Raw genomic sequence first — 26,014 nt, 5'->3', positions numbered from 1 at the left:
ATCTTCAACTTCGCACCCTTGAACTTTGTCAGTGCGCCGGAAAGCAGACACCGCAGCCATGCACCCGCCAGCCAGCCAGACGCGGCGGAAGCCCACCGACTCTCGCTCCTCGTCCGGCAGCAGCTCTCCCGTCCTCGTCGAACATGACGAATCCGACTTCTTCGGTGCGGGCAATGAGTCCGAGTCATCAGCCGGCGTTCCCAACTTCCAAGATATGCGGGTTGACGACGACGCCTGTCTACCGCCGGTTCACAGGCTTCCCAACGAGATCCTCATATCCATTTTCTCCAGGCTCAGCAGCTTGGCGGACCTCCTCCATGTTATGCTGACGTGCAAGCGATGGTCCCGCAACGCTGTCGATCTCCTCTGGCACCGTCCGGCCTGCTCGAATTGGGAAAAGCATGAAAAGATATGCCGCACCCTCAGCAACCCGAATACCTACTTCGACTACCGCCACTTCGTCAAGCGCATCAACTTGGCCGCCTTGGCCGACAAGCTCAACGACGGCAGCGTGATGCCCCTGGCCGAGTGCAATCGTGTGGAGCGCTTAACCTTGACGGGATGTAGCAAGTTGACAGACACGGGCCTTGTTGCCCTCATCAACAACAGCCATCACCTGTACTCGCTCGATGTCTCGGTAACAACGCCACTCAATGAAAGGACCCTTGCAGACCATATCACCGATGTCTCGATCAACGCCTTGGCGGACAACTGCCCTCACCTCCAGGGCCTTAACATCTCGGGTTGTCAGCGCATATCCAACGAAAGCTTGATTCGCCTTGCCCAGCGCTGCCGACATATCAGGAGGGTGAGTCTCTGTTTTCTTGTTCCTTCGGGCCAGACCGCACTTTGCTAACTTCCGACGACAGCTCAAACTCAATGATTGCGTCCAAGTTCAGGACAACGCGGTGTTTGCCTTTGCCGAGAACTGTCCCAACATCCTCGAAATCGATCTCAATCAATGTCGCCTTGTTACCAACGCCCCAATCACGGCGCTTTTCACTCAAGGGCACGCACTCCGTGAACTTCGTCTGGCCAACTGCGAGCTGCTGGATGATGATGCCTTCCTCGCCTTGCCGTCCGGGAGGACTTTTGACCACTTGCGCATCCTTGACATCAGCAACTCGCTCAATATCACGGACCGCGCTATCGAGAAGATCATTGATGTGGCGCCGCGCCTTCGGAATCTGGTTCTTCAAAAGTGCCGCAACCTGACGGATGCTGCCGTCTATGCGATCTCGAAGCTCGGCAGGAACTTGCACTTCCTGCACCTGGGCCACTGTGGTCACATCACTGACGATGGCGTCAAGCGTTTGGTGGCAAACTGCAGCCGGATACGGTACATCGACCTGGGCTGCTGCACAAACTTGACGGACGACTCGGTAACAAAGCTTGCCATGCTGCCAAAGCTCAAACGCATCGGCCTCGTTAAATGCAACCAGATCACGGATGCCAGTGTCATCGCCCTGGCTAACGCCAACCGGCGGCCTCGCGTCCGCAGAGATGCGCAGGGCAATGTGATACAGGATCAATTCACCACCGCCAGCTCGCTGGAGCGGGTTCATCTCAGCTACTGTACCAATCTCACCCAAGCTGTAAGCATCTTTTCAGCCACAGTCGCAGTTCATGCAGATGTCTGACTTTTGACCAGAGCATCATCCGCCTTCTCAACTGCTGCCCGCGTCTCACTCATCTCAGCTTGACCGGTGTTCAGGCGTTTTTGAGGGAGGACTTGGAACAGTTCTCTCGACCTGCGCCGCCAGGTAGGTCTCACCGGCCCTACACTTTAAACCATGGGAGCAAGCTGACCCGGTCTTTACTATCCTGCAGAGTTCACTGAGCACCAACGGTCCGTCTTCTGCGTTTTCTCGGGCCAGGGCGTGGTGAATCTCCGAAGGCATCTGAACGTCTTGGCCCATGCCACGTTTCCAGAGGCGCAGGACATCGCCATGAGGAACGCACCACCGCCGGTGCCCGTGACCAACCCGGTCATCCCCACTGCGTTCGAAGACGGCGATGCCGATGTGCCGGAGGATGAGGACGCCTTGGAGGAAGATTTTATTGCGGTGCCGGACGGCCCGGCTGGTCCCGCGCCTCCTCAGGCCACAAACCCGACCATCCCCATCCCTCCGCCGATACCTGCTCCTGGGCCAGACGACAACAACCCCTGGCATGCGCCGTTTTCGTACGTGTACAACCCGCAATATGGCGGTCTGAACATCACTCCAGCCGCGCACACCAGCAGTTCTGGACTTGAGACGGTCAACGGCGCAAATGCTAGCGGGATAATCACGCCGTCAGCTTCCTCGCAGGCCACAATTGTACCTCCCCAAGGACAGTTATGGCATCACAACAACCACGCCAGTCATGTTGTCGGAATTGGTGAAGAGACTGTGATAACGGTAAATAGCCGTCCCCGTCCGGAAGTACCGTTCGCACATCTTGACATAACGGCCACACCTGAACAGATTAGGGAGGCACATCACCCTCATCACCATGACCAAAATGGTCCGCAGCAACACCATGCGCAACCCCAAAATGGTGCAGCCGTCTCGGGCTCGGGTTCTGCAGACCCTTCTTCTGGAGAAAACGACCCAACGAGTTGACAGACACCAACAAAAGGGTGGAGTGGCTCTCCATGGTGGTGATATGGGTCATCGTCGCCTGAAGGATTGAGTGCATGTTGGGGGAGGCAGTCCCCCTTTAGCGCTGAGCGCGGGGCTGCTAGGTGTTTAGACGGTGCTAGTAGGTGTTATTTTTCCTCCTTTTGTTTTTCAAGACTTGTAACCGGGTTAGAGGGTATATGGCATTGGCTTTTCGCCGAGACTTTTCTCTGGAGTCTGGGGGGTCGCATGGACGGAAGCGGGAAGAGAAGAGTTGTGTTAAGGAGAGGGTGGCACTGCGAAGGCTCACGAGGAATTATACCCTACACTCTTCACCCTTCCGAGGGTGCAAGAGCGCTTTTTCATTAGCAGAGTGAACTAGATACGGTGGACTCGGGGTCAGGAGTAGTATTGCTTGGTCCTGTGATGCTAGCTCTGAGTTGATTACCTCCTATTTGATACCTCTGTTATTCTCTGACTACTAGCCGTATCTCTCCATGGCTTGATGTTTCTTGGTATCTGTTTCCATGGACTTGTTCCTCTCTATCAAACCAAGTCCAGCGGGTGAAATGCACGTTCCTTAACTCCGATGACGAGCAGTAGTTACAATCTCGCCTCCATTCCCACCTTCTACCAAGTCCAACTATCCGCAACTTCAATAACGCCAGTCCATCCACCTTCGCAAATCCCATGGCTGGTCACGAATGTGTATAAGACCCTGAGGTCATATCCTCTTCGGTACCTGCTCGCTTCTTTAGGGTCCCACAAGTCAACAGACCACTGCCTCAGGTACCTGGAGTAGGGAGGAGGAGAAACCCTCTTGTTCCATGATCATCGCAAAGCTAGTGGTATGGAAGCATGCTCGTTTCCTAAGCACCCTGCTTCCTCTGGTCTCCCGAGAAGCAGCATGAAAGTCCACACTGAAGGAGAGGGATTGAACCAACGCTCGGCACTTTTGAAAAGCATTGCCATTTGTTGTTGGAATTAATCATATCCAGCATTTCCGTCTTTCACCTTCCCACAGACCCGCCGCTACCTGCGCCGCTACCTGTCCCCGCCGTCGGTGGTGTTGATCCCACCACCCCCGTCCCTGTCGTTGTTGTTGGACCCGTCATATCCCTACCGCCTTCCAGCTCCGCCCGATCCAACCCCCCGGCGTCCATCTCCTGCGGCACACCCCCGGCCCACATCTCCCCTCCGCGATATCCGGTATCCAACTCGCTCGGCAACGGCCCGCCCCCCGCCGGCGCAGGCGGAGGGTAGTAGTAGCCCGCATAGTTCGCGTATGCGGCAGGGAATTTGTGGTCTGGTGGCCACGACGAGCCTTCGTATTCTTGCACTGCGGTCGCCGTGGTTTGACTGAAGGTGCCGTTGTGGTAGGGTTGGTGGGTTTCGGTGGGAAGCTCGGCCGGGGCTTGGGAGGTGCGTTGGCGCTGGCGTCGAGACCAGATGAACCAGGCCAGGGCGGCGAGGAGGAGGGTGATGATGGCGGCGGCGACAGCGATGCCCGCTGTTGCGCCTATGGAAAGGCCTGAGCTGGAGGAGGAGGAGTCGTTGTTGGAGTCGGAGTTGGGGTTGGAGGCGCCAGAAGCGAGCGGACCGGAGGTTATCGTTGGGCCGGTTTGGTCTGACGTTGTGGAGGTGGTTGTTGACGTGCTTGTCGCCCGTGGTAGGTCGGACGCTTGGTAGTTGAGCTGGAACATGGGTGCGAGAAGTACAATGTCGCGGGTTTTTGTCACCACATCGCCGCTGGAATCCCCGTCCGTGGCGGTAAAGGTGATGATGTCGGGGAAAGTCGCAGTCCCAATGTTGACCATGCCGCGGTCGTCGCAGTTCCCTGTCGTAGCGACTACCGTATGGCCTCGGTCTGCCTCCATGACGCACGTGTTGCCGTTGCGGTTATCGCAGGTGTAGCCCCTGAACAGATCAGCTAGGTGAGTGCTTCAAGGCCAAATCGCGACATACACTGGACAGCACCCGATGGCTGTCTCACCGGGTACCAGAGTGAACTGGTTAGCCCATTCGGACCGGCCGCCGTACTCGGCGGTGCACGCGGCCGTGTAGCCCACCGGACACGAGACTCCGGGGGAGTAGTATCCCCAACCCATGAACGGCCACGACGGGGAGCCGGCTCCCGGCGTGGCTGGCGGCCAGCATCTTGTGTGATCCTCAGCTCGCGCTTCCCCTTCCCTGAGGACACATTGCTGGCCCCGGAAGCCTTCGCCGCAGGTGGCGCAGTTGACGATGTTCACCGAACATTCATCGGGCATCTTCCATGCCGTGGTGAGAGGGCCCAGGGCGGTGCCCTTATGGCCGGTGATGGTCATTGTGAAAATTGCTCCAGGCAGGCAATCTGGGCCTCGAGAGACGGAAAGAGGTGGTGGTTTGAAGAAGGGTTGCCCCAACGGGACAGCGATGTTTGACGGGAGCACGGTGCGTCATGTTTTGACAGGGGATGGGACACAAATACTACCAGAACAGAGAGATTGTGAAGCGCTGGTAGCGGAAACACAAGTTCCTGGGGAATCGCAGATGTGTGCTTTAGCGTTTCAGGGGTCCGCTTGAGCTGGTGGATTGGTGGATGAACCTTGAAACCGTGTTCACATCCTTGTTAAACGCTGGCCTCCAGCCGAATTGGGCCTGGATCGCCGTCCTGGCCGTTGCTACGCCGCAATCATGCTTGGGAGCCAAATTTGCTAGACTCCCTCGTCGGCACTCCGACGCCAGAAGCCAGCATGGTTGGGGTTGTACATATATGAAGTTACAGCGTGGGATTCTCGGAGAGCCCGGAAGGGGAACATCTTTTGTACAATACAGACACGCTGGTTGGGGAATCCAGACAGCTGACAAACAAGACACAGAGGGATAATTGTGCCATCACCAACCACGCCGACCTCCACAGACATTCATAAGCGCCTAAGCGCGCGGTAAATTTGAACTGCCGCGTGGCTTGATAGGCCAACCATCTGGATGAAAGCATCCAAAAAGGCACGATTAAAACAAGGCAAGGGCGTTCGGGGGCGATGCGATGAGCCCAGGATGGTTCAAAGGAACCGAGGTGAGGAAGAAGGTGTACCGACCCGTCTTCTTGCAGTGCTCGCTCAGCGCCTTGAGATCCCAAAGCTCACCGATCGGCATGCCGAACTGGGTGAGAAGCCAGGGATGCAGAGCTATTTCTGGGGCATCAGCACGACTGCTCGACACACAGAGATTCTCCAGATACCACTAGTGGACTCACCTAGATCTGTGTATCGAGCTACGGTCCCGTCAGGCTTCAGTGGTGGGAGGGCCTCGAAAGCCATAGAGTCGCCGGCGACGGCGGCGAAACGGTGGTTCCACAGCCACCGAGCCGTCTCCTCGGTGCCATGCACACCTGCCAATGTCACACGCTGGAACTTCTCGAAATCCGCAGGCGTCGGGGCCTCGAGGATCTCGGTGATTCCGGTACGGACGATAAGGATATCACCGTGCCTGAACTCAACGCCGAAGTGCTTGGCCGCCGTTTCTAGGTCCTCGACCGTAATACGATACCCGTCAAGAGCGTGAAATGGGGTGCCTGTGGTCTCCTCGTGGTACAGCTTCCAGTCGATCAAGACTCCACGGCCAGCAACAGCACCCCGGACATGCCCTATACAATGTCAGCTCGGTTATTACACACGCAGAGACCGATTGTTCGGCAGCAGTGATGTGATCACTACCTACATTGATCCACCGTGGGAAGGGTGTTCTCAGCAGTCGTCTCCGCTGAGATATCGTCTTTGGAAGCAGCCTTCACACCGTTGTAGGCGAGGCCATCCTTGGTGACGTGGCAGAGGCTGTCCCACTGGCTGCTAGACTGGGTGTTGAACTCGAGTTCATCATCCCAGCCGTCCGCGTCGAAGCCCGCATCCCTCAAGGGAAAGGCACGGTGAACAGTCTGCTTACGACCTGTGGGGATTTTGATGGCGTTGAGTGGCCAGCTAAGTTGCGTGAGTAGGTCTGACTCCGGATAACTGGAGCGACTATGAAGGGCGAGCTTACTTGAGAGAAATAGAGATGCCCTCTTTGATCTCAGTGGCAGCAGCAGCAACAATTTTGGGGGTTAGAAAGTTGAGAGTACCAAGGACGTCCTTCTTCCCATCCTTGTCAAAGAGACCCCAGGCGCATCCTTGGGGTTGCCCTTCGACTTTGGGCAGCTGGTCAAAATCGGGGAGCGAGGCGGGATCCATGAGAGGCCGATACTATCAGAAACCAACAGCCCGGTGCTTTGGAAGGTCACTGGACTCTCGGCGATATGGCAGTCATCCTGGGCGCGAGTGTTGGTTCATATGTGTAACGCATATTCGGCATCATCAACGCAAGCCACCCCGAAACGGCGTCGGTCGGAGCCCGATGTCAACCAGCCGATGAGAGTTGCATGATGCCGAATTCTGCAAGAGAGGGGTGCATGAGAGATGTGCATATGTACTGTCACTGTTGCAACCGATGCCGTGGAGCAGCATTCCGGTACTTTTCCTCGCCGTTACCCCACTGGGGTAAAATGTCCAAGGCGCCCTGTGCTGACCACCTGCATTGGAGAGCACCAATCCCATGCAATATGGGGTCGGTTGCAGGCTGTTGGTCAAGTCGGGACTCCGAAATGCTTGCTGGCTGTTTGGAGAGAGGTTTGGAGGGTGGAGTTGGTGGAAGGGTGTCTTTCAGGGGGTAAGATGCTGCTCGCTTTTTTTCGGCTTTGCTGGTCGTTGAGGGGAGAAAGATGAAGGAGTCGTGAATTCAAGACTTGAAGGGTCGGGTTCGCGTTACACTCTCATGCGTTTTCCTCACTACCAATTAACCATGTGGCTACTATAACCATCCGGCAACTCGAGATAGAAGTTAGTAGGTGTGTATTACTAGCTATTAACCTCAATGTTAACCTTATTTCCCAAGTCGCGTTAGACGCGCGGCTCTTCCCGAGTCAAAGTGCTGAAGTTCTACACAGTAGGCTGATGCTCGGGGTTTGTTTTGTTGCCCCTGAATCTCCAACACATCTTGTCGATCATTACGGAATACTAACCTATGTTTGCCACCCGCGATGACTGATGATGACGGCACGCTCAGACAACCAAAAATTAACAACGTTCATCAATATACAACCTCTCCCCCTCTCCCCTCATCTTGCCTATCGAACGCAATGGCCCAGCAAGCTCGCAAGGCCCACACACGTTGGATGTGTCCATTCGGATCCATGCATCTCTTGTAGGTTGTGAGGCTGGTATTCACTAGAGCAGCGTCTTACTAACAATTCCGCATCGTGCCATTATTGCTTCCAACAACCCACCCGCTCCTGGTCCGCCAGTGACGGTGTTTGCGTTGCTGTTCAACCCGCGTTCGGCGGTATGCCTATGTGCAAGCCGAATACGACCCATGTTGGGACATCTCGGATTCGTTCCTGGGTTTTCGATCGACCGGACTGTAGTATTTGTCCGGCTCCGTGGAGAGTAGCCATCGGATGGGGTAGCCGGTGCCTGGGGTTTCATACCGTTCCATCGACCACCAGCCGATCCGGGGCGAATGTCAACGGGGACCAGCTGCATACAGCTCGCACGTCGAGTCCATATAAAAGCCTGGCCAGCATGGCGCTGTCTTGTCCAGCCAGGGGAATGAGCAATCCTCCAGCCTTTTCTCCCTTTTGAACATCGGATTTTCACCATGTCGACCGACGCGGTAGCTCCCAATGGCACCCACGTCAACGGGACCAATGGGGCCCATCCCGTCCCCGTTCCCGAGGACCTGAAGCTGTTTGAGCTGTCCCAAAAGTACCAGGCCGAAGCCATCAAACGCCTACGGCCCGATGGTTTGGCCCAGTTTGTGCCCCTGAAGAAGGCCGAGCACGAAAGATTCCGTGCTCTGGCCGAGGATCCCTTCGTGGACCACGCGGCCCTCAACGCCAAGCCTTCTCCCGTCGACGAGAGCACTGTATACAAGTTCCTTATTCTGGGTGCTGGATATGGCGGGCTTCTCTACGCTGTGCGCCTGATCGAAGCCGGCCTCGTCTCCGGCCCCAATGACCTCCGCCTCGTCGATGCCGCGGGCGGGTTCGGCGGGACCTGGTATTGGAACCGCTATCCCGGCTTGCATTGTGACGTTGAGAGCTACACCTATATGCCACTGCTGGAGGAGACGGGATATGTGCCCACCCACAAGTACGCGTCCGGAAGCGAGCTTCGCGAGCACGCCGAGCGCATCGCGACGAAGTGGGATTTGCACGACAAGACCCTCTTCCGGACCAATGTTAAGGCGGTGAGATGGGATGATGCTGCGCAGCTGTGGAAGATCGAGGTCACGGAGGGCCGGGGCCCGTCCGAGCCGAGTCGGGAGTTAGTTTTGCAGGCGCAGTACGTCCTGATCGCCTCGGGTGTTCTCACGACACCCCAAGTGCCCAAGATCCCGGGGTTGGAGTCGTTTGCTGGCCCAATATTCCATACTGCGCGCTGGAACTACAAGGTCACTGGCGGGAGCCCTGAAGATCAGACCTTGACTGGGCTCGAGGGCAAGCGTGTGGGCATCATCGGCACCGGCGCTACCGCCATCCAAGTTGTGCCTAAACTGGCAAAGTTCGCCAAGGAGCTTTATGTGTTCCAACGTACACCATCGGCGGTATCATGGCGTGGTCAGCGCCCGACTGATCCGGAAGAATGGTGAGTTGAGGCTCCAAGTCCAGAAGACGCTCCTGACATGTAATAATATTGACTTTTCCCCCTACAGGAAGACAAAGATCGCAGCGAAGAAAGGGTGGCAGCGAGAGAGGTCTCTGAACTTCGACTCGTACGTGACAGACAGTGCCGAAGAGGGCCAGGAGAACCTGGTGGCCGATGGCTGGACAGAGATGCCTTCCTATTCGGCAGTGATCGGCTCGCCGAGGTGGCCCATCGTCGAGCCTACTCCCGAGGCGATCCAGCAACACATCGCCCGCTTGCACAAGCTTGACCTGGCGCACTCCGAAAGGGTGCGCCGCCGGACAGAGGAAATCGTCAAGGATCCTGAGACGGCCGCGAAGCTTAAGGCGTGGTATCCGTCATGGTTTGTCACCCTTTTGGTCTTTTCCCCTTTCACAACCCTCGTCTGACTGTAGTCCAGGTGCAAACGCCCAACCTTCAGTGATGAATACCTCCAAGCCTTCAATCTTCCCCACGTCCACCTGGTCGACACGGATGGCAAGGGCGTTGACGCCGCCAACGAACGCGGCCTCGTTGTCGCCGGCAAGGAATACCCCCTTGACATCCTCGTCCTCAGCACCGGTTACGTCACCCCTGCGGTCGGCGGCGGCAGCCCTGCTGTTCGCACAGGCATTGAGATCTACGGCCGCGGCGGCAGGTCTTTGGACGACAAGTGGAACACCCAGGGCGCGGCGACTCTCCACGGCATCTGCTCGAGCGGGTTCCCCAACCTGTTCTTCATGCCCCTTACCCAGTCAGGGCAGTCGGCGAATAACGTTCTGACGCTCGAGGTCGGGGCGGAACACACGGTGTATTTCCTGCAGCAGGCGGAGGCGAAGGCAGGAAAGGGAGCCATTATCGACGTGACCGTCCCGGCGGAGGAGGCTTGGTCCATGGAGGTGGTGAAGCGGGCGACGTGGCATACGACCCTCTTGGGGTGCACGCCGGGCTACATTACGGGAGAAGGCGAGTTTGTGAATCAGCAGGCGGACCCAGCCGAGCAGTTCAAGAAGGCGAGGCAGGGGAACTGGTCGCAGGGGATTGCGGGGTATATGCAAAAACTCAAGGAGTGGCGAGATGAGGGTGCTTTGCAAGGGGTTGCGGTTACGGCGAGGACGGATTGAAGGGCGGCAGTCCCGTGATGTCCTCACAGGCGGAATGATAGCATATCTTCGACATCATAACCCGCTTGGCTAAGTAACTGATGGACAACAGATATATCAACGCCAGTACAATCATCATTGTCTGCCATACCTCAGTTCAATTGCGGTTTCAAGACTACAACAACCTCTCATGACTGCTGTATACCTCCAGTGTCACGAAATCTCGCTCTTACCTCTGTCTCAATGATCATGGGTTGTATTCCCGTCAACGTCAACATTACCAAGTTATGTTTCTTTCACTATCGCCTGGAGATTGTTTCACCGACATTTGTCATGACTCGCCATCTTCACAAGCCCAAGTTTCCTCAGCTCACCTTCACCAACCTAGCCCTCAAAGCCTCATTTACCACTGCCACAACTTTCCCATCCTCCCCAAACTCAAACACAAACAAATCCAGCGGCATCGAACCGTACACAACTCCCGTAACGCCCACCCACGACGCACATTCCGTCACGTAGTTCCCTCCCGGTGTATCCGGGGCCGACACGTCCTCAAACACGGCCTTGAACGCGACTTTCTCCCTTCTCCCATCCACCGCCTTCTCCTCCAGTCCTGTCGGGTACAGCCTCACCGACGGATTCAGGTTGGCCATGTACTCGGCGGACACGTTGGCCGAGATGGCGGTCGCGATCCACGCCATGTACGTGCCGTTGGAGATCCACGCTTCGACGCCCAGCCCGGGGCCAGAGGGGTCAGCGGTAATGATGAGCGAAGAGTTCAAAAATCCGGGTGGAGGAAAGTCCGGGTCGCTCTCGCTGTAGGTTCCGTTCTCGAGCGCTAAGAGGCTTTCGTGGACATATCTCCCTGCGTACGTGGCGGCTGCCTGGACGCGGGCGACGTAGGAGATGGTGGGGATGTAGGTTTCGCTGAGGGCTTCGGCGAGGGCCGTGGGGAGTCCACCGGGAATCTCGCCTGCTGCGAGGACGGTGAAGCCGAGGTCGAGTTCTGGGATGAGAGCCAGAAGAGCGCTGTAGGATCCGATGCTGCCGAGTTTGTTATATGTGTGTACAAACTGGTAGGTTTGGTCTGCGTAGATGTCACGGTTAGCGGACAGCTTATTCCAGATGATTGACATTTGAACGGATACTTACTCTTATCCAACTGAACTCGCCGAATACCCCAAGGCGTGCCGACGGAGGCTCTAGGATCGGAGCTGAACGACGCTGGCTTCAACCAACGCCGTGTCATGGCGGGATTGATCAGAGTTGAGCGGAGGATGGCGCGGCCGAGGGCCGACATATCGCTCGCTGATGCGTACATGTTGCCGGTTCTGTTTCCTTGTCAGCACTTGTACGTTTATCATCTGATGAGATGAAGCTGGACCATGAACTTACGATGACTCCTCACCCAAGTTCCCAGCCCACGACGTCCGGTTCCTTGGGCCCGGGATCACTCCTAGTGAGTCGTCGGGAGTCTCATAAAAAGTGTGAGTCAGCCCGAGAGGTTTCAAGACCGTGTCCTCGAGAATCTCTTTCCATGGCTTTCCGGTGATGCCTTCGGCAATATGGGCCAGCAGAACGAAACCAAGGTCCGAGTAAGCAGGAGTGACAAAGGGAGGGAACGATGGCGGGAGCCGAGCTAGTCCTTCATACAGTTGCGTCCGATTACACGTTGGCCAGGTGCCACAAGGCGGGAAAGACTCGACTGGGAGGGGCGGGAAACCTAGAACATGGAGAATTTCCATGTCCATCTGGTAACTGAGCTCTCCCAGGAGGGCGTCTGGACCAAGTGGTCAGCATTCTCAAGGGTTGGTATGTTGGCCCCTCCTGGCGAAGCAACTCACAATCACGTATGATCCCCGACGTCTGCCCAGCTAGGGACCCAACCGTAATCGACTCCCAGTCCGTGGCATAAATCGGCGATTTCCTTGCATTATTCTTCGCCAGCTCCGCTAGTTCCGGCAGGTATTTAGTCACCGGATCATTCCACACTCCGTCCCCGACCGCCGCCAGAAACGCCAGCACGGTGTAGATCTTGGTCACGCTCCCGATGCGAAAGACCGTGTCCCCGTCCACGCGTCTCACGCCGGTCGTGTTGAGCGTCGCCAAGTTCGGCGCGGTCCAGTACCGCGCCCATATCGGCTTGTCCTCGCTCGCAGTGAAGACCTCGATGGCGTACGAAAAGCGCTCCGAACCCGTGTTGGTGTTGTTGTCGATGGCCTGGTAAAAGATTTCATCTAGCGCAGCCGCAACGCTGTGGATGGCGGGTTCGCTGAAGAGGTTGGTTGGGTTAGGGAGCAGAGGTCCATAGAGAGGACAATTGGCGCGGGCACCAGCAACGGGGAGGAGAGAGAGCAGCGCTCCTCCCAAGGGGAGAAGCAAGGAATGTGTCGTTTTCATCCTTGTTTTCTGTTAAGACAATGGAAAAGAACTCAAGCCATCAGGCTGTAAAAGGCTCGATGAAGACATTTAAGCAGACAGCCTGGACGTTGCGTTGCCATGTCCGGAAGGGTTGCCCTAACCGCCATCAGAAAACCCATCCAAAGAGAATTGTGACATTCAATCTTTTTAAACACTTACCACTCGTTTCAATAGCCAGTAATGACCTCCCAGCTGCGCAACACATGCTCCGTATTCCTCTTTATGGTGGTGATGTTGGACACAAAGAGGGGTCTTCACACTTCGGATCCTACCACCGGCAATCGCCCACGGAAAACGAACTCGGCCAGGTACCATGTACAAACCACGCGTCACCGATCGTAGCATCTGATTATTTACTACTGTCTACGTCACGTCTGCATGCCAGTCTGCCACGGAGTGCGGAGAAGTGCTTATATTGCCCGTCGGTCTGGCCAGATCTGGCCTCTCCCACCGCAACAACTGCTCTCTAAACTAAGGTAGTATTCCAGGTTCACATCCGGACAGGCGGTTCAACGACCCAGGAAATGGACGCCAAGCGGGGGAAAATATCGTGTGGCCCTGAAAATAGGACAATGACAATATAAACCCCTACGTAAGTACCCGGAAAAACGAGACGGACGCGTAACATTGCTCTCTAGAAGCCCGGCCCGGGACCGGGACGAGACCGGGCTGGGTTTGCGCTTCGCCCTGTCCCTGGCTGGCTGTTCGATGACCTCCGTGCTTTGCACTCAACTAAAGATATACTCCCTGACGAAAGAGAGCGCGATGTCGCGCTGAAAATATGTAGTTGGACTGAGCGGATCAAATAATTAGGGTGAATGCGCTCTGGCAGCAAATCAACATCTGTATAATCCCCTGAGTCTGGTATACACCAGAAAGCACCGCAAACGCCATCATCCCCGTCTACACTACCCCTCAAGCCATTCGAGTCCGAGCCATATACCACTCCTTTCCCAAATGAACACAAACCCAGGAAAACACAACGATCTCACCCTTCTCTATAACCCTCAGATCATTCCCTCCGCCTCAAGAACAATTCAAGCACCGCCCTCCTCCTCGCCTCCGCAACCCTCCTCTCCTTCGCCCCCATTTTTCCCTCCGTGAACCCCTCAAGTCCACGACAAACCACATCCGCAAACAATTCTGCGATCCGTCTCTCCCTGGCCCTCCTCTTTTCCAGAGCGGCGATCGCCGTGGCCGCGACGGGATCAACCCCCAACGTGCTCCGCCTGACCAGTCGGCCCACCCCGCCAAAGACTCCGCCAATCCCGCGCGCGACGGACGAAGCGCCACCGCCAGATGCGCCGGCGGTATTTGAGGAAACGGAGGAGACCGAGGCAGCCGAGGACGAAACCGCTGTTGAAGTTAAAGAGGCGGCATCCTTCCTAAGCACATCCCACTCAGCCTTCGACAGGGGCGTCAGTTCCGCCACCACTCGCGCGAGGGTGGAAGTGAGAAAGACGAAACAGATGTTGTGATTCGGTGCAGACTGGAGTATGTCAAGGACCGTGGAGCGGTCGTTCTCAAGTGTTGCGTCGTTCATGGTTGTGGGAATGGCGTTCAAGTTGTTGCCCGTGGCGGGGTTTGCAAGTGATGGGATGGAGCTTGCAGCCTGGTCGATGCGGTTCCAAAGCTGCGGCGGAATGACGCCGTCTGTAAGAGCGCGAAGGAAAAGCAGAAGGGTTTGGGCAACGGCCTCAAGTCGCTCGAGGGCTGGAGTCTCGGGGGGAAAGGCCGACTGGATCTGCTGGTCCAAATCTAGAGCGCGCAGGATTCCAATCGCATGGGTCCTGCGGGCGTCAGAGTCGGCGGATTTGCAGGTGGCTTCGTCAAATGGCCAGCCCGGATCAGTCGGTATTACGACATCGTCGAGCATTTGAGAATCGGCTACAACTCGTTGAGCCAGTGTTTCAACGGCTTCGGTGAGGCGGAAGAGCTCCTTAGGGGCTGGGCGGTGAACTGGAAGATCGTACGGAATAGCGCCCGGTTTGCGGCCTTCCTTTTGCAAGGAGGCTGTTAGGGCACGTATGCCGCCGTCGGGAACCCGTATCAGCTCATCCACTGAACGGCCGATGCATGTTTGGGACCAGGACGCCCGAACTGGGATAAAGTGATCCCGGCCATGAGCAACCCGCAAGACCAGAACCTCTTCCAGAACGAGTTCGCCCTCGTTCAGTGCCCTGGCTTGTGCGACATCGTCGACCAAGACGTCAAGCACAGCACTCAAGGTCTCGCCAGGCTGTAATGTGACCTCCTTCCCCAGGACTACAGAGGAGGTGTCGCCATTCGGAGCGTCGGCATGGACAAACCACGTGGTTAACCATGGAACCGTGCTCCCATCATCATCCACAGCCGCAACAGGCTTGTCTATGAAGGACACCGTCGCCGGCACACCTCCCGTGTTGGCCAGGGTGAGCGAGGCGGTCGACTTCTTCATGAATTCGATGTCATCAAAGTCGACGTGTGGTGAAGATGATTCTGAGCCGTTAGAAGAGGGACGGCCATCAGTGTGGTCCAAGACAACCGTGACGACAGGACGTCCTTCGTTTTCTGCACGATCCAGCAGGCGAGCCACCTCGGCATGAACCTTGGCCTTTAGTTCGGGCACTGCGGCGTCAAAGTTGATGCTGAAGATGGCGCTGACCGGCTTGTGGTCAGACGATGTAATCCTCTGGTGTGATGTGTACAGCTCGAGGTGTATCCTGCTAGGAGCCTCTTGGGGGCGCGCATCATCATTAACCTGGCCTCCCGCGTCGTCGTTTTCATCGTATTCATCGTAATCATACTCCACTATTGTTTGCTTTGACGGCTCCTCTCCATCGGTCTCGGGGTCGTAGGAAAACAGAATGTTCTCATCATCAGCTTCCTCGACACCGCGGGCCTTCAGCTCCTCATCGCGCCTGCGCCGTTCTTCCTCTTCCTGGACCTTCTGGTTGTATTTTTCTAGGTCTGCGCGTGTGCGAAACAAGATTCGGTCACACCAGCTGGGCGGGCGTTGCTTCTCGCTCGAGTCGAACAAGGCGACAGTGCCGACGTCATACTTGTAAGTGGGCAAGAAGGATATTGGCCCCTCGCGCCATCCGTCATGAAACACCCTGCGCTCCTTGATCAGGCGTTTGAGCTGGTCGTGCGGTAGCAGCGAGTCGATGGTCGACTGGAGTGAGGCCGGATCATCGTGAGGATTCTCAGGGAATTCGTCAGGATCAGGAAGGTTCAGTGAGTCATCATCGCCATCCTGGGATTTGGACGGCTCGGGTTGTTCCTGCACAGCAGTTGGAGGGGCCGAGCGAGAGGGCTCTGCCTGGATGACAACGGGTTCGCCCTCAAGCGAACTCTCGCGGCGCAAATTCCTCTTGGACAAGTCATACTCGCCACGAGTGTGGAGCATCAGCAGGCGACGGATGTCATCACCGGGCAAGCGGTCGAGGCGGAAGTTGAGGTCGCCAAACCAAAAGGCAAAGTCCTCATCGCCGATTTTCGTCGGCTCCTCTTCGGACACGCCGGAGATGACGATGGGGCTGAACCGAGCCTGGGCCGTGAGCTGCTGGACCTGGCCGACGCGGCGTTCCAGATAATAGTCCTCAATGCCGCTCGCCAGGTGGGAGTTGACGAATACGAGCTGTGTGGCTTCTCCCAGGACAATACGTGTGCACACACCGCCTTTGTTGCCTAAGAGTCCCATGGCACCGGCGGGGATGACGCTGGTGCTGACGTTACTGACTATCGGAGCAACCTCTGGAGAAGCATAGATGAGCAGCAGCATTCCGCCAAGCAGCTCCGAGACGACGAGTTGGTAGCCCTCTGGTAGTGCCGCTTCCAAAGCCGCCTTCCACTTGGCAGGGGTTGCTTCATCTGCCCCGTAGATCCATGTCATGTACTGACCCGGGGCCGTCAGGACATTAACCTCCTGGAGACCGAGCACATACAAGCCAATCTTGTCGCCGGCGAGCTGGATCGCTTCCTCATCACCATGAGGCACTCCAGTGTTCGACTCGGCCCATCTGGGGTCCGTGGCGTCTGGAGGCTTAGAAGACGAGCCAAGCGCCGGATCAAGGCCCTCACCATCAACAAACCACCGAGCAAGGTCTTTGTCGGTACCGGGGCAAGCAGCAACGTTCCAGGTGCCAATCTTGATGCGTAAGCGGTGGCTGCGGACATATTCGGAGCATCGGGCACGGACAGCGCGATGGAGGGAGTAAACATTCGTCGACGACGGGTCGAATGCGTCGGGCAGAGGAGAGCGCGGGGGTGTTCCAGACGAGGCCATGGTGACCGAAGACGACGAGCGCGGGGCAAGACGGAACACGCGCAGCACAGCCGCCTCCTGCGGCGCGGTTTCTCACAAAGGAGTTGTGGCAAGGTTTGAGAAAGATGACGTGACACTGGCTAGAGGAGCCCGCATCCGGGACATGTCAAGGAAGAGGGTGTTGATTCGAGCGCGGAGGGCGGACAGCGGGCTCAAGTAGGAGTGGAAGACGCAAGGGCAACGGACTGCATGGCATCGGCTCCGTCGAGGACAACGTGGTTTTCGCTGGGTGCGTGACGTCGTTTGTCAAGCCCAAGTGGTGGCCTGCAATTGGAAAATGGGAGGCTAACGTGGTTGGAGCATGTGTCCACCGACCACTCGCTTTTAGGACGAAGCTGGACAGAAGCGCATCTTTCGAGAGTCGAGTCGTGATGACGAAGAAAATGCATCTGAAAGGCAAGAGGGCCCCCAAAGACCCGACGTGCATCATGCCTCGTGGCCCATGCATGTCATCCTTGTCATCGCGGGGTGGGGCACCCTGGCCGCCAAGAGGGGACTGAAGGGCTCAGGGTTGATAGGTAAGGTACCTGGAGTACCAGCCTTTCTTTGGTCTTTGGAGCCCCGCGAGTTGCCCGTTTTGGAAATTCCGTTCTCATCAACCACCTCATCCTTCAGGACTTGTTTGTTACGACTCGGAATGCTTGAGCTTGCTACGGTCCCTAGGTTGATAGACTCATAGAAACACTATCGAGCCCCATCCACTACTGTGTGAGATTCGTACCTGATGTTTGTTCCCGCAACCGCCTGAATGTTCGCCAACTCTGTGCCAACGTGCTGCTGCCTCGCATCCAAACCGCCAACGTTACCACCACCATAGGCCTGCTGCGAACGTTTGTGTTTCATTATAAAAGTGGTAGACGCAACGACAATGATGAGAACAACCCCGGTGCCCACACAAATCCCAATCTTCTCGGCATCGTTCAATGCGGGGCTATAATGAATATGAGGAGAGGGAGAGGTGCTGTGGGACGTCGTCGAGGTTGGGCTTATTTCGGTAGGGGCTCTTGTCTCACCGTCCTGGGGCGTCGTCAGGGTTGGGCTTATTTGGGTAGGGAGTATTGTCTCATCATCCCAGGTCGCCGAGGTTCTTCTGGATGTGCTCGTGGTTCTTCTGGATGTGCTCGTGGTTGGAGTATATGGCACCATGGGGATGACACCCCCTGTCCGGTCGCAGTCAAAGAAAATCGCTCCATCGTTAACCCAGCTATATGTCTGGCAGAGCGTCGAAGCACCGTAGGTACTGTAGCTCAACAACTTTAGTCAGCCGCGCTAATCGTGCCCCTGTCTCTGTTTTCCAACACCCACCAAGTCAGGACATTGGGGTCCGAAGTTGGGAATTGCGCGGCGTCTGTCGAATCAATACACGCAGTGTATGCAAGTTCACAGTCGGTCTCGTATCGCCCGCAGCAGGTGACGAAACGGCCGCTTCGCCTTGGAGCCGTCGCCGTCAAGACTTGCTCCGTGGTGCAAGTCCACCCTGGCCAGCAACGCAGAGCGAAATCCAAATCCGTGGCTGGAGTGTTCAGTCAGCAACGGATGATGGCCGAGGGCCTCTAGGAGGCATGCACTTAGAGTACAATCCACATGTGTCGTAGCCGTCGTCCCCATTTTGCCTTGCCCAGTTGTGCCTTGCGGCGCGTATGGCCGGAGGTGGCGTAACCACCGCGGCAGCGACCGGCCCATGACCATGAGGCGTCGCAGCGGTCGCGTCACAGCCTAGTACATGCAAAACAAGGACAACGACGAAGAGAGTTGTTGCTGAGAATATCGTCATTGTGAGCTCTTGCGAGAGTACAATCACTCCGCCTCGGCTCCTGTCTCAGGGCATGGGAGCCACCAGAGGTTTTATACTTATAAGGGGGTTTACATCCACTTGTGTTCACACGATGCGTTGTTTCCCCTAAGCCTCAAGCCCCGATTTGGTGGAGCTGAAATCCCAAAAATAGGTGTATCCTGTATAAGCTAGATACCAATATCATTAGTATTGAAATGAGATCTCTGGTTTCTCTCGTTGTGTTGGACGCCACCAGCCTGCAAGATTCAGCTCGTCCACCCATCAACGTCAGGCTCAGCCAAGTCCGTGATGTGGCTTTTGAGGCGGGCATACTCCTCCTTACAGCCTGATCGAAACAAGACAGACATGCTCTAGGGTAATAAGGAACCCTTCAGTGACAAGAAGACCAGTAAGGGCAGTATTCGGGCTTCTCTAGATGCCATGAGGCAATAGTAAATACTAACCATGGCCACCGACACGAATATGTTGATCGACTGTACAGGTCTGGACGCTTTCCAGGACTTTGGCGCTTACGCGGACGAAGTGCGCAGCCGGACCTCCTTCAACAATACCCTCCTCCAGCAGTGTCGAGTGCCTATCTGCGGCGCTCTTTGGGGATACGGCATCCCAGATATCTCTGGCATCGGTGTATGTTATGGATCCTGCACATATCAGAGCGTCTTCTCGAAACATAGTGTACTCACCCGGTACTAGGTCGCCGTCGGCTACATTCTGGCCAATGCCCTCGGCCCCCTCCTCTCCCTGCTTCTCTTACTCACCCCTTACATCCCTCTCAAGCCCCACCACAAACGCTCGCTCCAAATTGTCCTCACCGCCGCCCTGGCCGCCTTCTTCGACTCGGCCGTCTACTTCGCCATCGCCATCGCCATCGCGACCACCGGCGTTCTCGTGCCAAAGGATTGGGAACCCGCGAGCGCGCCTCGCGCCCTGTTCGTCGGCGAATACGAAGCCCGCTCGGCGGCGTTGGCAACGGCGGCGACAGTCCTTCCGCTGGTGTATCCCGTTGCCATACTCGCGTTTGCCCCGAGATGGATCGTGCGTTTTCCGAGGATTGGAGGCCAGAGACAGCAGGAGGGGCGGCAGGGTCAGGAGGGAAACTTCTCCAACGCGCGGATGGTATTGCGCAAGATCCTCTTTGGCGCGGCTGTCATCGCCTCCGTCTATCCCTTCTTCTCGCACTCGGTGCGTACCTGGTCGCCGGCTCAGTCAGAGACGGGTGAGATCAGTGGAGGCGGTGGCGGCGACGGTGATGAGCCGATCATTCGGGCGGAGGAGTGGGCGGCACTGACGAGGCTGTGCTTCAGGGGCAGTGAGGAGAATACTGGTCCCTCGCAAATCGAGTGGCTCACAGAGCGCGAGAGTCAGGCTATTGGCGCAATCCACCTGGCCAGCTCGCTTTTTGTGCTTCTTTTCGCCTCTGGACTGCTGGTACGGTCGGTGTTGAGCCGAGTGGAGTTTTACCGGCGCTTTCACCGGAGGCCGAGGGGTTGGGATGGTTCGGACAATGACAACCTAGATCGGGAGGGAGAATCGTCGGTTGGCGGCCGCGATAATACAGGAGCCTTGATCGTGGCAGTAGGGGATAAGCTTTCCAAGTGCTGGTCACCCCCAGTTGTGTTTGCGGTGCTACTGCTGCCTCTCGGTCTTGGGGTGGCGGTATTGTGGGGGATATGGCGGTTGCGAACGTTGCAAATGCAGCTGGCAACTGGCATAGGGGAGAACTATGAAGGGGATGACTGGGGGTTTGGGCAAGTCATGGCAGTCACTATCTTTGTACCAGTGCTGGTGGAGATTGGGTTCGAGGCGATGAGGATAGTCCGGAGGCGCGGACCGCAGGGAGGGTAGGGGCCGGCGGCCTAAGATCAGAAGGGTACATCAAGAGGCATCTGAGGCGAGGTGGTGTAAGCTGTGCCTCATGCTCTCATTTAGGGTTTGTGGCATCCATGGAGTTCAATCCCCCAGGTGACCAGGTGATACATGGGAAAGAAGCGGATGTCTGCTGCCCCGTACCGTCACGGGGCAGCCACCCGTGGCTAGAGGTACCTCACCTGTCCGAGTTCTCTCCGTTGCCAACTCCCAGGCGTTCACTTCATCTCGTTGACGGGCATGGGATCTCTCCGTCCAGGATGGCATGGCAGGCATCATTCCAGCAGGTTCCCGTCTCTTTCCTTCCACTATCCACCGCGTCTATCACATCATCCATGAATGGGATTACCCGTCAACTTCCAGGTAACGGGCTCTTTCGCCGGTCCTGTCCTCTGCTCAGTGGTAGGTGCCTGATGTTTGAACTTGGCGTAACAGCACCTGATCTGAGAGTACGTTGGAGGAAGGCACTTAATATTGATCCTCTTGCGGCTAGATATGGAAACAGCAAAAAGCTATACGCCCCCCTCTCCTCCCCCTCTCCTCTCGCCAGATTAGATTCCAGATTTTTCCCTCTTTCCACTCTTCCAGTCCGTGTGCCTCATCACAGTCTCATTCCATCCCATCCTCACGCATTAGCAGCAGTGGCATCAAATTCTTGTCATGTTTCATGTTATTCTTGATGACCTCCACCCAATCTATTTCGGTCTTATTTTGGGAATTCCTACATCTCCTATTCCCATCCTCACATTTCCATGATCCTCTGATCGAAATCTCCAGTAGCCTTTCCCCGCAAGACCCTGTTTAATCTCGTAACGAGCACGGGGCGGCGACGCGGGATAGAGTAGCGAAATGCGTCATTTTCAATTTCCTGCCGTGCCGTGTATCCCATCATCCAGTTGCCATTCTTCACCACAGTCTTGGGTCGGCTCGGCATTTGGTCACCCCCCTTTTTTATTCCGCGAGGTGCTCTAACCGGGTTTCTGGGCAACCGTCAGATTAACTACCTGATGTCTGACAAAGGGTTGACAGATCAGGTGCGAAAGAATAATATTATCGCATGCTGAGTTCTAGCTGCAGAGCTCAGATCGATGGGCATGCCGGCTATTAGGCTAAAGTGGATATCGTCCGTTTGGGCCTTATGCCCTGAGAGTATGCTTCTTATAACGCTTTCTCCTGCCAAACTTGGGCTCTTGGCCGTTGACACCAGTTGCTTGCCCAGATGCTTCCATTATTCTACCACTCCTATATGCTGATGCCGGTAATTCGTATGCATCAGTTATGTGCCTCGTCCAGAGATGGTGTTGTGAGCCGCTGCCAATACTGCCCCACTGACAATCCACGACCACCTATCACCCATCTGCTGGGATACTGAGCTGTATTCTCGCTCTCCCACCGACATGACTGAGATGCTCTCCGCAAGCGAGGCTTGTCGCGGCGCAAAAAAAAAAAAACACAAGTCATCTCGCAGCTTGTCGATCGTCGGACCGACCTCCGAGATCTAGGAGCAAAAGTCCCAACGCAGCGCTCCGCCCGGAGCGCCCGGGCAACTCTTCCACCACCGATGTCTTTTTTGGCCGTGAGTCGCCGAACTGTTTTGAGGCATCACTCTGCAGCTGAGAGCATGGCTGGGGATGTCTTCGGGACGGGCGGCACGGGAGAGCGGGGTCAACTTCTCCGTTTGCCCTGTTCCTGGCGTGGAGGGTGCTATGTGTTGGTCGTCAGCGGCATGTTTTGCGTGGGGCATGCTGCTCCTTGAAACTTGGAATCTCAGCAAAGGAATCTGCCTTCTCGAGGCCGACCCCGGCCAGCACGGCCGCAACAACATCTCTCGTCCCCGGCCAAGACACGGCTCGGAGGCCAGAGGCGGCGCGCGGCGGCTCCTCTGACGAAGGCCCAGAGGCTTGGCTCGGCCGTCCTAGGAATTATCGGCAAGGCTGCCGAACGCTGGGGATTGGCTTGTGCGGACCGTCAAGCTCCGTGCGACCGCTCCGGACTGCCCAGCAGCATCGGCGCCTACACCAACTCGGCATGGTTGCCGAGCACGCGGCAAGCACAGCAACTCGACCGCTTGACGACCTCCAGCTGGAGAAGGCGGCATTGCCGTCGCTTGACGCGCGAGCCTCCACATGAACTCCAGGTTTTGCGATGTGCTGGATCTTGGCCCATTCTCTTCGTCGGGAACTAAGTCCGGGTGCAACCTCACGGCCGTTAAGGCTGGGGGGTGCGGGATCTCCAGACCCCACACTCCAGGCGTGAAGACGTGAGATGGTTCAAGAAAAATGGAATCGCGGCTATGTCATGAGGGATGGGGAAGAGACATATAATAGAGAGGGTAGCTCCCACGATGACAGCGACTTGTGATCCCAGGTCAGGTCAGATCAGCCGTGGTCGTTGCAACCAGAGTCCTCCCTCATCCATACAGACACACAAGCCGTCACCATGAAGCTCCTCGCTCCTCTGATGCTGGCTGGCGCCGCCAGCGCCCGTGAGTAACCCCTGGCTGGATCCCATGCTGGTCCCAGTGTTCCATGGCTGACAACCACCCTCAGACACCATCTTCACCTCCCTCGAGGTTGATGGCCGCAACTACGGCACGGGCAACGGCGTCCGCGTCCCCTCCTACAACGGCCCCGTCGAGGATGTCACGTCCAACTCGATCGCCTGCAACGGCCCGCCGAACCCGACCAGCCCGACCGACACGGTCATCACCGTCCAGGCCGGCCAGAACGTGACTGCCATCTGGCGGTACATGCTCAACACCCAGGGCACCTCGCCCAACGACATCATGGACAGCAGCCACAAGGGTCCCACTCTCGCCTACCTCAAGAAGGTCAACGATGCCCGGACCGACTCGGGCGTCGGCGACGGCTGGTTCAAGATCCAGCACGACGGCTTCGACGGCACCACCTGGGGCACCGAGCGCGTCATCTTCGGCCAGGGCCGCCACACCATCAAGATCCCCGAGTGCATCGAGCCCGGCCAGTACCTGCTGCGTGCTGAGATGATCGCCCTCCACGGCGCCCAGAACTACCCGGGTGCTCAGTTCTACATGGAGTGCGCCCAGCTCAACATTGTCGGTGGCACCGGCACCAAGAAGCCCAGCACCGTCAGCTTCCCTGGCGCTTACAAGGTATGTCCGAGTTTGGTACCGCGATAACCGGGAGATGAGAAAAGTGATGCTAACAAACTATGATAGGGCACCGACCCTGGCGTCAAGATCAGCATCTGGTGGCCGCCCGTCACCAACTACGTCATCCCTGGCCCCGATGTCTTCAAGTGCTAAGCGCTTTTCGACTTGGGCGAGGTTGAGTAGGAGGTCGATGATTCGGAGAGGTGTATAAATGGGGGATTGCATCCAGCAAGCTTCACTGAGGTGATACATACTCGTACCCCTGGTTGTCGCTGCTGGCATCTTCTCACTTAGACTTCATGTAAATACTTTCCTCGACCGGGTCGAGATCCAGTCTATAGGACTTGCCCGGCTTTCGATAGTACATATTAAACTATTTTGACCATATTAACCTGTCAATTGGCCGATGGCTATCACATATTTCGGAGCAGTGCAGACGTCTACAGCGCCAATGATGATGTTCAAAACGCCGATACCGATATCATGTCTTCTGTATTATAAACAATAAGCCCGCCATGCTATGCAGAATACACTCCAGAGCTCTAAAAGCACAGAAGCTCAATGTGACACTATCTCCATCCTTCTCGGCCTCTTACGGTTGTATGTATACACTCCCTCGCGGAGGTCAGTCAAATCTTCGTCTAAACATCCGCCCAATCCCTCCTCGCCACGCCATCCCTGTCCTTCCTGTCCTCGTCCTGGACGACGTTCACCTCGGTGGTACGCCAAATCTCCCCCTTGTGATGCGCGGCAAGGATATCCTCCTCGCTTTGTGCGCTGCGGTCCGTCACGCTCTTCATGCTCCGCATGCTGATGGCCCCGTGCAGGGTATGCGCGCCGCCAGTCATCCTGTCGCCCGTCATGCGGCCGTAGGTGCCGCCCTCGCGGCCCGAACTGCGCGCGGTGGTGTTGCGCGGGGTGATGACCCCCAGGCGCTCGAGCATCTTCTGGAACGGCGAGCGCAGGCAGGGGATGCAGGCTGCAATGAAGGCGACGTTTTCCTCGATGACGGACCACATTCCGATGGTGATGGACTCGAGGTTGGGGTCGTCGGTCTGGCCGAAGTTGGCCGAGTTGACGGCTTTCAGGATGGACGCGACGGCGGCGAAGATGCCCAGGCCCATGAGGACGCCGATGACGACGCGCTCGCGCAGAGGGATTTGGACGTTTTGCAGGAAGGTGTAAGGAAGGATGGCAGAGATAAGGTCGGTGATGATGTTGAAGGCGGATACGCAGATCATGTTGATACGGATGGCGTTCTTGCTCCAGCACTTGGCGTCCTGGATAAGGCCGAGAATATCCCAGGCAGCGTGCAGGGGGATGCACTGCAGGACCTGACACAAGGTATTGTAGATGGTGACGATGATAATGGCGATGATCATGCCCCACAGGAACCGGCGCCAGACGGGCGTGGATTGCAGGCGCAGCATCATGGCGCAGACCGACATCTTGATGAAGGCCATGGACCAGGCCCATAGAGGCAGTGAGAGCGTGGCCAACCGGTTACCCTCGATGACGCCGGCCATGGTGAACTCTTCCGGCTTCCCGACACCGAAAACATAGGGGACCGTCTTGAGGAGGAGAAGGGAGTTGGAAAACACGAAGGCCTAGGGAGAACCGTTGTTAGCGCCTAGTTTCTCGTGACGTTGCACGATGGATCACTTACCCATGCGGGGATGATGAGGTAGTCGTCCCAGCCCATGCGGAAGACAGGTAGAGACCGCGAGCAGACTCGGGCTATAAACAAGAGGAACGAGATGACGTTGAGAACGACAGAGACGTAGGAAAAGGTGTAGGCCATCTCCTCGGCCTCTTTGGTCGGCGGCGCTGGGATCATGTTGGGGTCGGGAGGACCGAAGCCGCCGGGAGGACCTCCAGCTCCAGGAGGGCCGCCAGCTCCAGGAGGGCCGGCGGCATCAGGGGAGCCGGGAATGGGACCGGCTCCTGTTACTGCGTCTGCCATGGTGTCGACTCAGCCAGCGTCTTTGCTCCGGTGTTGAAGAACCTTCGGCACCTAACCTGAGGTGCTCTTTTTTCAAGTCGTCGGCTAGGACGAGTATTTGTATTCTCTCGCCCCTTCTTGGCGGCTGGCGGACGCTAGGGCGTAGGTGAC

The 26,014-nt window shown here is 56.8% G+C and overlaps 9 protein-coding genes across 9 annotated transcripts; 4 read left to right on the top strand and 5 right to left on the bottom strand.

The window, feature by feature from the left end:
* Nucleotides 1-58: 58 nt before the first annotated feature.
* Nucleotides 59-2,606, top strand: VTJ04DRAFT_7688 (uncharacterized protein; the record flags this gene model as incomplete). The annotated part of the gene is made up of 4 exons (XM_069366042.1): nucleotides 59-808; nucleotides 870-1,595; nucleotides 1,652-1,763; nucleotides 1,831-2,606. 4 exons carry the CDS (start codon nucleotides 59-61, stop codon nucleotides 2,604-2,606), a joined length of 2,364 nt encoding a protein of 787 aa, XP_069217017.1.
* A 1,007-nt stretch (nucleotides 2,607-3,613) lies between these two features.
* On the bottom strand, nucleotides 3,614-4,930 carry VTJ04DRAFT_7687 (uncharacterized protein; the record flags this gene model as incomplete). Its single annotated transcript, XM_069366041.1, has 2 exons — nucleotides 3,614-4,520; nucleotides 4,569-4,930. 2 exons carry the CDS (start codon nucleotides 4,928-4,930, stop codon nucleotides 3,614-3,616), a joined length of 1,269 nt encoding a protein of 422 aa, XP_069217016.1.
* A 667-nt stretch (nucleotides 4,931-5,597) lies between these two features.
* Nucleotides 5,598-6,811, bottom strand: VTJ04DRAFT_7686 (uncharacterized protein; the record flags this gene model as incomplete). Its single annotated transcript, XM_069366040.1, has 4 exons — nucleotides 5,598-5,773; nucleotides 5,842-6,231; nucleotides 6,306-6,562; nucleotides 6,624-6,811. 4 exons carry the CDS (start codon nucleotides 6,809-6,811, stop codon nucleotides 5,598-5,600), a joined length of 1,011 nt encoding a protein of 336 aa, XP_069217015.1.
* A 1,462-nt stretch (nucleotides 6,812-8,273) lies between these two features.
* VTJ04DRAFT_7685 (uncharacterized protein) lies at nucleotides 8,274-10,404 on the top strand (the record flags this gene model as incomplete). The annotated part of the gene is made up of 3 exons (XM_069366039.1): nucleotides 8,274-9,262; nucleotides 9,330-9,644; nucleotides 9,702-10,404. 3 exons carry the CDS (start codon nucleotides 8,274-8,276, stop codon nucleotides 10,402-10,404), a joined length of 2,007 nt encoding a protein of 668 aa, XP_069217014.1.
* Nucleotides 10,405-10,748: 344 nt separating this feature from the next.
* VTJ04DRAFT_7684 (uncharacterized protein) lies at nucleotides 10,749-12,783 on the bottom strand (the record flags this gene model as incomplete). The annotated part of the gene is made up of 4 exons (XM_069366038.1): nucleotides 10,749-11,470; nucleotides 11,536-11,714; nucleotides 11,779-12,163; nucleotides 12,228-12,783. The coding sequence occupies 4 exons, from the start codon at nucleotides 12,781-12,783 to the stop codon at nucleotides 10,749-10,751; spliced, it is 1,842 nt and encodes a 613-aa protein (XP_069217013.1).
* A 1,033-nt stretch (nucleotides 12,784-13,816) lies between these two features.
* VTJ04DRAFT_7683 (uncharacterized protein) lies at nucleotides 13,817-17,071 on the bottom strand (the record flags this gene model as incomplete). The annotated part of the gene is made up of 1 exon (XM_069366037.1): nucleotides 13,817-17,071. One exon carries the CDS (start codon nucleotides 17,069-17,071, stop codon nucleotides 13,817-13,819), a length of 3,255 nt encoding a protein of 1,084 aa, XP_069217012.1.
* Nucleotides 17,072-19,349: 2,278 nt separating this feature from the next.
* VTJ04DRAFT_7682 (uncharacterized protein) lies at nucleotides 19,350-20,750 on the top strand (the record flags this gene model as incomplete). The annotated part of the gene is made up of 2 exons (XM_069366036.1): nucleotides 19,350-19,532; nucleotides 19,599-20,750. The coding sequence occupies 2 exons, from the start codon at nucleotides 19,350-19,352 to the stop codon at nucleotides 20,748-20,750; spliced, it is 1,335 nt and encodes a 444-aa protein (XP_069217011.1).
* A 2,460-nt stretch (nucleotides 20,751-23,210) lies between these two features.
* VTJ04DRAFT_7681 (uncharacterized protein) lies at nucleotides 23,211-24,054 on the top strand (the record flags this gene model as incomplete). The annotated part of the gene is made up of 3 exons (XM_069366035.1): nucleotides 23,211-23,256; nucleotides 23,321-23,901; nucleotides 23,968-24,054. 3 exons carry the CDS (start codon nucleotides 23,211-23,213, stop codon nucleotides 24,052-24,054), a joined length of 714 nt encoding a protein of 237 aa, XP_069217010.1.
* A 488-nt stretch (nucleotides 24,055-24,542) lies between these two features.
* On the bottom strand, nucleotides 24,543-25,864 carry VTJ04DRAFT_7680 (uncharacterized protein; the record flags this gene model as incomplete). Its single annotated transcript, XM_069366034.1, has 2 exons — nucleotides 24,543-25,508; nucleotides 25,568-25,864. 2 exons carry the CDS (start codon nucleotides 25,862-25,864, stop codon nucleotides 24,543-24,545), a joined length of 1,263 nt encoding a protein of 420 aa, XP_069217009.1.
* Nucleotides 25,865-26,014: the final 150 nt, after the last annotated feature.

The sequence above is a fragment of the Mycothermus thermophilus genome, assembly GCF_041956435.1.
Source record: "Mycothermus thermophilus strain CBS 625.91 unplaced genomic scaffold VTJ04scaffold_5, whole genome shotgun sequence".
In the NCBI taxonomy this organism is placed as follows: domain Eukaryota; kingdom Fungi; phylum Ascomycota; class Sordariomycetes; order Sordariales; family Chaetomiaceae; genus Mycothermus; species Mycothermus thermophilus.
The sequence above is the reverse complement of the archived record's forward strand: the minus strand, read 5'-3'. Positions and strand labels throughout refer to the sequence as shown.